At 42.1% G+C, this 10,255-nt stretch overlaps 1 protein-coding gene across 1 annotated transcript; it reads right to left on the reverse strand.

The window, feature by feature from the left end:
* Positions 1 to 981: 981 nt before the first annotated feature.
* LOC118740877 (kappaPI-actitoxin-Ael3a-like) lies at positions 982 to 3,644 on the reverse strand. The gene is made up of 2 exons (XM_036472612.1): positions 3,315 to 3,644; positions 982 to 1,300 (listed from the first exon to the last, which is right to left on the reverse strand). Exons 1-2 carry the CDS (start codon positions 3,409 to 3,411, stop codon positions 1,059 to 1,061), a joined length of 339 nt encoding a protein of 112 aa, XP_036328505.1. The 5' UTR covers positions 3,412 to 3,644; the 3' UTR covers positions 982 to 1,058.
* Between the last annotated feature and the right edge of the window lie 6,611 nt (positions 3,645 to 10,255).

Raw genomic sequence — 10,255 nt, forward strand, 5'->3', positions numbered from 1 at the left:
AACGCATGTAGACCAAAAATAAAAGCGGTTTAGAGGAGCCTAGCTTATCAAAAGAAAGTGCGGAGAAAATCTTCCTTATTTGAAACATTTGTTTCTAGATGAATCGGACGATGTCATCTTTGTAGGCCGGAAAGACTTCCTTCATCCGTCAAAGCATTTTTCTTAAATTTTAGATCTACGAAGGTGCAATTTGATAAAACGGTATTTTACTGTTGCGACAATATTAAGAAGGCGATGAGAGTGTTTTGATAGTGGTTTCCACATTGCTTAGTACAAATTGTTAAACTTTTAGGAAAGCATCGTCTTACACGTACTAATTGTGAAGCATATTCATAGTAGAAATAAAGTCGATGCAACTTTTTTGACAGATATTCTGTTGAAAATTATGTCAAAAAGCTGCAATTATGTATAGAATCGGTATTGGGTACCGAAAAGGAAGTATTGGGTACCGAAATCTTCCTGAAGTATTGGGTACCGAGTATTGGGTACCGGCAATTCAGCACATCACTAATCTTCATTGTATAAACGCTTTGTCGAAGGCGACATGATTTTTTTGAATGCGTCGGCGACATCATGAATTTGTACGAGTTTGACATAAAAGAAGAGGAAGAACCTTACCTGTCGCTGGAAAGATATAAATAGATCTAATCTGGCCACAACCACAGTCGTCATGTAGCCCGGTCGTCGCCAAAATAATTATCTACATAAGAGTACGTGTTAAAATAATTTGACAACTATGGTCCATAGCTCGTCGTTTTCATTGTGTTCGGGCTATTAATGTTGTGGCACAAAAGGGGTCCCTACAGTTTTATGTCAACTTTAAACGGCGATTTTGTTTTAATGGGAAGTTGTTTTTTATTTTAAAGTTTTGAGCACTTCTAATCATTACACCACAGCGGCCTATATACAAGACCTATATTCATATAAATTTTTTGGATTTTGGTATCGATATTTGGAATATCGAGTATTTTCATTCCGATATTAATGGGTACCCGATATTTTTAAAGCGATACTTTAAATGAGTACCATATAGATACTTTCTGTTCGATATCGTGTCCTTAATCACGTCCGCTTGCCACTTTGTTGACGGCTACCACATCATTTGGACTGTCATAATCGCCATAACCATTCAGGCATACTCGATTGCATTCCTCCAACGACTTGAAGTTGTTGACGTTGCCCGCACAGCCGCCAAAGTAGAGCATGGCGCATTTCATGCTGCGCATATCGAAATAGTAGCGCTTGACTTTGGCTCGGCAATAGCCAAAGTCCATTGGCAATAGACATGTTTCCGGTATGCCTGCAATGATAATGCAAAAGAAAATATGTATTCATTTGAATTGGAAAAAAATGTGGAAAAACACTGTATTCTGTTTTTATTTTTATTTTTGCATTGAAATTATTCTTGGCTTGTGCTGTGGCAATGGTTGATGTCATCGTCGTCGTTGTTGATGACTTACGTGGTTGGTACTATGTAATTATTATAGCAGTAACACACGCATTTCTCACACAAAAGCGAGTTCAGGTGATTGAGATTGGAGACTGGTTGCAATTAAAGATGCGAGTGGGATTGAGTGGCAATTCAAATATTTTTTACATTTTTATATTCTTAGTAAGCAGCTACTACATAATTTGTCAAAAGATCTTTTGTTTCCTCAGGCAAATTACGTTCTTCGCTGCGGTTCAGTTACGTCAAAGATTGAGACTTTAGAAAAAAAGTAAGTGCACATGGGTCACACTGTAGAAGTAAAACTTTTGTATGCACGTTACATATCTACGTGTCTCATAATCAATACTCTATTTGGTTAGTTGTGAATAAAACGACAGGCTAGTTAAGATAATGTTATAAGCTTAAGATTATATTTAAATCCATAATACCCAGTACAGTTAGCCATTCATTTGACGTAATTTGGGATTCATATATGTATTAATAATAATAATAGATTGGCGCTTACACATATGTTAGCAGTGTACGAAAATAAACTATATTGTACGTTACTATTTCGTTTCGTTTATTACTTTAACAGTTCGGTACAATACGAAACAAAACGGCTGAGTTCACTTTGGCGATAGTACACTACAGTAGTTTAGTAGTTACAGACGAAACAACAAACGAGATGAATCGTGCAGGGAAAATATTTTTATGTATGTACATATATGCAATAAACAAATACAAAACGAATGGCTGCAATGAATAAAAAAATAAAAATGTTTTTTAATTGAATTGGATATGAAAATTTACAGAAAAAATTATTTTTCACGTAATTGAAACGTTTGCTTTTCGTTTGTGACAATTGTACCATAGGGTACGTTTTATATGTATGCAAACGTTTCAATTACGTGAAAAATAATTTTTTCTGTAAATTTTCACGTAATTGAAACGTTTGCATACATATAAAACGTACCCTATGGTACAATTGTCACAAACGAAAAGCAAACGTTTCTCGTTGGGGAAAATGACAGTGAATCTTACAATTTGTTTCTGACTATTTACAAAACTGTACAAAACCACAAATGATATGATGATCGATGAGCAAATGGGAATTGTTTTGTACAGTTTATTTTCGTACCCTGTATGTTAGTGTTTGGCCGAGTGCTGATGAGTGAAAAAGCAGTGCGCTTACCACTACATCACAGCGGATTTAAATCCGTGACATATTATATTATACAAGAAGAAAAATACAGTATTTTTTACCTCTACCTCTACCTCTACCTCTTGCTTCTTTTTTATCTTTATCGCTATCCCCCTCCTTTCGTTACAATTATGTATATGTTTATTGGCGCTTAGTGTTTGGCCGAGCTTCTCCTCCGATTTGTAGCGTGCGCCTTGATGTTGTCACAAAAAGGGGAGATACAGTTTTACGCTGACTCCGAAAGGTGATTGTATTTTTATGATAATCTGTTTTTCATGGCATAAAAACACTCGGAGGTTCGCCATTGCCTGCCGAGGGGCGATCGCTATAGGAAAAAACTTTTGCAATTACATTTATCTTACACTGTTTTCATTTATCTTTATACACCCCTTTATCCTTGTCAGGTGTGGCGAGTTAAGGTGTGGTGAATTTCGGTGTGGTGAGTTCAGGTGTTGAGTTCAGGGGTGGCGTGTTTGGGTTTGGTGAATTAAGGTGTTGTGGGTTCAGGTGTGGTAAGTTCGGGAGAAGTGGTCAGTTTGAGTGTGGTGAGTAAAGGTACGGTGAATTAAGGTGTGGAAAGTTCAGGTGTGGTGAGTATATGAGCGCTAAGCTCCCCTCCATATACATATGTATATCTTTTCTTTATAATTACTTTATCTTAATTTTTACCTGTATCTTTACCTTTCCTTTTATCGTTACCCTCATCCGCATATTTCTCGTTATATTTATTGTTATTTATACCCTTGTGTGTTTCATCTTCGCCTTTACCTTTACGCATCTTTGTTTTTATTTTTATTACGAATTACGTATTAACCTGCAGTTAGCCCGACATTGAGTAACCGGCTGTAAGACTAGGCGTCTAACCAGCAGCCTCTATTGCAAACAGAGTTGGAATCAAACAGAGAGGTTTGGCTATCAGATAACGGAAACTCTGGACACAACTTTCAAGGTTCCCATAGAAGAGACTGAGAATCGACATCCTTTCAAGCAACGAAGAAGTTCCAATCTGGATTAAAGACTTCTGAATTAAATAAAGATGAAATAAAGATTACTGAAATGCTTTTCAGGCTGAGTTCCCGGCAAGGTTTGTATATACCAGTTCGGCAATGATTCATTCGATATGATTCACTAGACCCAAAATCAAACTCCTGTTTCGGTAATGAGGAAGCGAAGGAAAAGAGTTGCTACAAGATTTTGAGATCTGAGTCGAGGTATACTAAGCACCTTTAGACTACCATCACTTGATAAGTGAATGGGAACTCGGCATAGAAGAGTTTTTAACACTTTTTTTCCTTTAGGAATTTCCTGCACTTCGGGGAAAGCGCTTTTGATTTCTGTGAAACCATTTCTTCGACGACATGGACAACTTAAGTATAGCACCACTTAAATGGTACTAGTTTTTTTAGAGAAATCTCCTTTCGGCCTGTGAGATCACTGAGTGAGCTCTTGACAAGAACAGACCGTCTAATCTAACCATCCTTGAAAATCTACCTAAATACGCAGTACATTTTAGTCAAAGTTTTGCATATGTACTTTGTTAGGTTAGAGTGGCTGCCCCGCGCGGAGCTCGGATTGGTTTCTTCTGTCTTAGTAATTGAACGACCGAGTGCGTTTTCTATAGCACGGAAAGTCGAAAATGTTCGCCGAGTTCAGGTCGGCTAAACAATCTAAAAACTACTTGTTGAAGAAATGGTTGCGCATCATGGCCAGGGCGGGACAATGGCAGAGATAATTTTCGACGCTCTCCACCTCTTCCTTGGCTCTTCAACTGCGACAAAAGTCGTTGGTGGGGTATCCTCACTTTTTTCACGTGTGCCCATCAGGCAGTGTCCGCTGATGACCCTAACTACTAATATGTGCGATTAGCGGTCCAGCCGAGTGAGAGATATGAATCGATTTACTTGGTAATATAGCAGGTTCTTTCCTCAGCCCACCTCGTATTTACCTCCCCGATGAGTTGGATCTGTGGCCTGTGCTTGCAGGAGGTCAGAGGTATGTCCGCATTTTGAGAAGAATTGACTTCAGATATTTCCATCTCGCTCCTTGCCAGCTGGTCTGCTAAGCAGTTGCCAGGAATGTCCCTGTGTCCAGGGACCCATACTACAGTCAATAAGCATTTTGATGCCAGCAGTATGAGAGAGTGTCCCAGCAATGGGTTGTGCGCTGGGCTTGGGACCCGCCACGTAAAAACCACTTCCAGTGAAGAAGCAAGGCAAAGCCTCGGATGAGACCCCCCCTTATGATGACGACCACGGCAAATGTTTAAAGGACTACGATTTGAGGGCATGCACCTGGAATGTCCGGACCCTTAATGGGGAAGGTGCCTCTGCCCGGCTGGTTGATGTCCTCGTAAGGACAAAAGCTGACATCAGCGCCATCCAAGAAATGCGTTGGACGGGGCAAGGCAAAGAATGTCTGGGGCCTTGCGACGTCTACTACAGCTGCCATGTAAAGGAGCGCAAATTCGGAGTTGGATTTGTGGTGGGAGAGAGACTCCGTCGCCGAGTACTGTCGTTCACCCCGGTGGACGAGCGTCTAGCCACAATCCGCATCAAAGCGAGATTCTTCAACATCTCGCTCATCTGCGCCCATGCCCCGACGGAAGAGAAGGATGAGGCATCCAAGGATCTCTTCTATGAGCGCTTGGAGCGCACGTACGAGCGCTGCCCCCCTCATGATATCAAAATCGTGCTTGGCGACTTCAATGCCAGGGTGGGCAAAGAAGGGATCTTTGGAACCACCGTCGGAAAATTCAGCCTCCACGACGAAACGTCCGACAACGGATTGAGGCTGATCGACTTCGCCGGGGCCCGAAACATGGTAGTATGCAGTACTAGGTTCAAGCATAAAAAGATCCATCAAGCTACCTGGCTGTCTCCGGATCGAAAAACGAGAAACCAAATCGATCATGTTGTGATAGACGGAAGGCACGCTTCCAGTGTTTTAAACGTACGCACACTCCGAGGCCCAAACATCGACTCGGACCACTATCTTGTTGCAGCCAAGATACGCACCCGCCTCTGTGCAGCAAAAAATGTGCGCCCAAATATGCAAGGAAAGCTTAACGTCGAAAAGATGCAATCACAACAGACAGCCAGCGCTTTCGCTACTCGACTCTCACACCTGCTCTCAGAGAGCACTCTTCAACAAACCGACATATGCGAGCAGTGGAACCACATTTCCCGCTCATTAAGTACCGCCGCCGAAGAAGTAGTCGGATTTCAGCGAGCCCGAAAGAACAACTGGTATGATGAGGAGTGTCAGGAAGCTGCAGAGAAAAAAGATGCCGCCTACAGGGCCACGCTGCGATCGGGCGCAACGCGCGCTATGTGGGACCGCTATAGGGATCTGAAGAGGGAAGCGAGACGTATTTGCCGCAACAAGAAGAGAGAGGCAGAAATACGTGAGTGCGAAGAGCTTGAAATGCTGGCCGACAGGAGGAATGCCCGAAAATTTTACCAGAGAGTTAGGCGACTTACGGAAGGTTTAAGGACCGGGGCGCACTCCTGTAAGAACAATAATGGCGACCTAGTAACTGATGTCCAGAGCGTACTTAAATTATGGAGGGAACACTTTTCCGCCCTACTAAATGGCAGCAGCACAGAAAGTTGTGGAGAAGAAGAATCCGAGCCCGCAGTCGATGATGACGGAGTCGACGTTCCACCGCCTGACTATGACGAGGTACGTATAGCAATAACGCGGCTGAAAAACAACAAAGCCGCTGGAGCTGACAGCCTGCCAGCTGAGCTATTCAAGTACGGCGGCGAGGAGTTGATAAGGTGCATGCATCAACTCTTGTGCAGAATATGGTCAGATGAACGCATGCCCGACGACTGGAATTTAAGTGTGCTCTGCCCAATCCACAAGAAAGGTGACCCCGCCATTCGCGCCAACTACCGCGGGATCAGCCTTCTAAGCATAGGTTACAAGGTCTTATCGAGCGTATTGTGTGAAAGACTGAAGCCCACCGTCAATGAACTGATTGGGCCTTATCAGTGTGGCTTTAGACCTAGCAAATCCACCATAGACCAGGTATTCACAATACGCCAAATCTTGGAAAAGACCCGCGAGAAAAGGATCGACACTCACCACCTATTTGTCGACTTTAAAGCCGCTTTTGACAGCACTAAAAGGAGTTGCCTATACGCCGCTATGTCTGAATTTGGCATCCCCTCAAAACTCATACGGCTGTGTAAAATGACGTTGAGCAATACCACCAGCTCCGTCAGAATTGGAAAAGACCTCTCCGAGCCGTTCGCCACAAAACGGGGTTTCAGACAGGGCGACTCCCTCTCATGTGACTTCTTTAATCTGATGTTGGAGAAAATAATAAGAGCTGCAGAACTGAACCGCTCAGGAACAATTTACTACAAGAGCGTGCAATTGCTGGCTTATGCCGATGATATCGACATCATCGGTAACAAAAACCGCGAAGTCTGTTCTGCCTTTTCCAAGTTGGATAGGGAAGCAAAGCGCATGGGTCTGGTGGTAAACGAGGACAAGACGAAGTATCTCCTGTCATCAAACAAACAGTCAGCACATTCGCGCCTTGGCACCCACGTCACTGTTGACAGTTACAATTTCGAGAAAGTAGAGAATTTCGTTTACTTGGGAACTAGCATTAACACCGATAATAATGTCAGCATTGAAATCCAACGTAGAATCACTCTTGCCAACAAGTGCTACTTTGGACTGAGTAGGCAATTCAGGAGTAAAGTCCTCTCTCGACGTACGAAAACCACGCTCTATAAGTCACTCATCATGCCCGTGCTGGTATATGGCGCAGAAGCATGGACAATGACAACATCCGATGAGGCGGCTCTTGGGGTGTTTGAGAGAAAGATTTTGCGGAAGATTTACGGTCCTTTACGCGTTGGCGATGGCGAGTACCGCAGACGATGGAACGATGAGCTGTATGAGCTTTACAACGATATGGACATAGTGCAGCGAATTAAAGTACAGCGGCTCCGCTGGCTTGGTCATGTCGTTCGAATGGACACCGACGCTCCAGCTCTGAAAGTATTCAACTCGGAACCCGCTGGTGGTAGCAGAGGAAGAGGGAGGCCCCCACTGCGATGGAAAGATCAGGTGGAGAAGGACTTGGCTTCACTTGGCGTTTCCAATTGGCGTTAGTTGGCACAGAGGAGAAACGACTGGCGTGCTTTGCTGAACTCGGCCAAAATCGCTTAGGCGGTTACAGCGCCAAAAAAGAAGAAGAAGAAGTATGAGAGTTTTCCTTCATTCGAAGGCTACTTTGGACGTTGTTCCATTAGATTTCAGCGATCTAATAGCAGCCTGGCTGTCAGAATAATTGGCGATAGGCCGTCCTGGAGGGGCGGAGGATATGAGCTTCCGATCGGCCTCCATTATGGCGTTTGGCTCTACTTGAAAAACGCTACAATGATCTGGTAAGCGAAAACTGAGTGTTTAGGCCCATACCTAAATATGCTGTACCACCCTAGTGCGCGTTAAATAATTTTGTATCTGAGTGCACACACATATATATAAGATACGTCTAACATTCCAGCCGTTAACAATATGCCCCGCCGTACGGTAACTGAGTTGAGGGGAAACTCAACGAAGGTTACTGTTCGGCGGGCTTAAACCCTTTTTCGTTTGTTGGCACTCCTTCACTTCCTTGAAGACCAGGATAGCGACTGCCAGCCACCACACCACGTCAGAAAGGTAATCTCATTAAACTATCAGCAAAATATCTATTTCAATTCACACTGTTTTATTAAACATTTTCCTCCACAAATAAAGCAAACATTTGTTATTATTGTTAAGAATTACACACTAATACGCTGTTGTTTTTTTCACTTTATTTTCTTTACGTGCGAGCGCCTTAAAAATCCAAAGACGCCGGCGCGTAAATATTGGTCCTTCGAGCCGGCCTTCTTGGTTACAAGAAGACAAGTCAAAATGGCCAGCACAAGAAGCGAACTACGACACAGTCATATAGGAAAAAAGGGTGCAAGTTCACGCAACAACTAGCACAAATAACTTTGAAATTCTCGACAGATTTTCAGATTTCTCAAGGGCTTTGAGAGTCATCTCTTATATTATGAGATTCTATCAAAGAACTCACCCCAGTACAAAATCTTCTTTTAAAGCGGAGTCTTCATTAATTTCGCCGGCCGAAATTAAAACAACGACACAACGCTTAATAACCATTTATCAACAACGACACTATAGAGAAGAATATGAACAATTGAAATCAGGTAAATCCATCGAAGCGAAAAGCGAAATTTTGCCCCTTAATCCATTCATCGACAAGGATGATGCTATGAGGACTGGTGGTCGTCTTGGCGCATCCCTTGACTTGGCCTACAGTGAGCGCCATCCAATTATTCTCCCATATGATTGCAGGTTAACTCGGCTTATTGTCCAGTTCGTCCATAAGATCTCCTTACACGTGGAAAACCAACTGATGCTGCGTCTTATACGTACGCAATACTGGATCCCGCGAGTAAAAAATATGATACGGTCCATTATCCACAACTGCAAAATCTGCTGTATAAGTACCTATATTAAAAGGGTTTACTTAACCTCAACAACAACGTACCAAGTGAAATTTTATAGCACAAAGCTGAGAAAAGTTATTAAACCAGTGACCGGAAAAAGTTTTTATAAAAAAACAAAAAATATCAACCCGAAAGTGAGATGATACGAACTAAAAATGTGCACCGATAAAAACTTTTATTAAACAAGTGCTTTGATTAAAACAAGTAACTTTACCCCAAGCACTACGTCGCAAGTGAAATCTTACTAGCACAAGGCTGGAAAAAATCTTATAGATCAGTGACACGAAAGGAGTTATAATAAAATACCAAAATCAAAGTGAAAAATGATATGAACTTAAAATCGTGCACCGAAAAAAAAAACTTGTATTAAGCAAGTGCTTCGCTTTAAATAAATCACTTTGCAACAACAACACCTGTTCACTTCAAAATGGCGGTATCTTCGCTGTATCTTAATAGCGAATGTGGAAAACAAAAACAAAACGAACGGTTTGCAAAAATTTTTTTTTTTTTATAAAGTTCAAAGGCAAATTAAATCTTTTTTTTACCCTTTTTTTCTCACAACTTCACCCGCGATATTTTTGTTTGACACTCGATTTTATAAATAATGTTTGAAAGTGCACTGAGGTGTGAAATCAAAACCACGTACCTTTGTAAATGGAAGTGCTGCTTTTGTGACAAAATAAGTTGCTGGAACTGTAGCTGCTGTGGCAAATGCAGCAGCTGGAACTGTTTCTGCTGTGCCCTTTTATGGTGTATCAATAATAAAAAAGCCTTCAACTGACAGATTATCCTGTTGCAAATTTTTGATAATGTGGCGATCAAGCGGCAGTGGTGCGTGTGGACTGTATTTCTGGCGCTGTGGAGTACTCGGAGGTCAATTTCTCGGCTGAGAAGGACCAATATTTACGCGCCGGCGTCTTTGGATTTTTAAGGCGCTCGCACGTAAAGAAAATAAAGTGAAAAAAACAACAGCGTATTAGTGTGTAATTCTTAACAATAATAACAAATGTTTGCTTTATTTGTGGAGGAAAATGTTTAACAAAACAGTGTGAATTGAAATAGATATTTTGCTGATAGCTTGATGAGATTACCTTTCTG

Source organism: Rhagoletis pomonella, unplaced genomic scaffold (genome assembly GCF_013731165.1).
Source record: "Rhagoletis pomonella isolate Grant_MI unplaced genomic scaffold, Rhpom_1.0 Rhpom_scaffold_00006, whole genome shotgun sequence".
Lineage (NCBI taxonomy): Eukaryota > Metazoa > Arthropoda > Insecta > Diptera > Tephritidae > Rhagoletis > Rhagoletis pomonella.

Excerpts from the sequence above, each read along its gene's own strand:
- LOC118740877 (XM_036472612.1), bottom strand. The coding sequence starts at position 3,411 with ATGCGTAAAGGTAAAGGCGAAGATGAAACACACAAGGGTATAAATAAC. Across the intron at positions 1,301-3,314 it reads GGGTAACGATAAAAGGAAAG|GCATACCGGAAACATGTCTA; the intron begins GTAAAGATACAG and ends TTATCATTGCAG.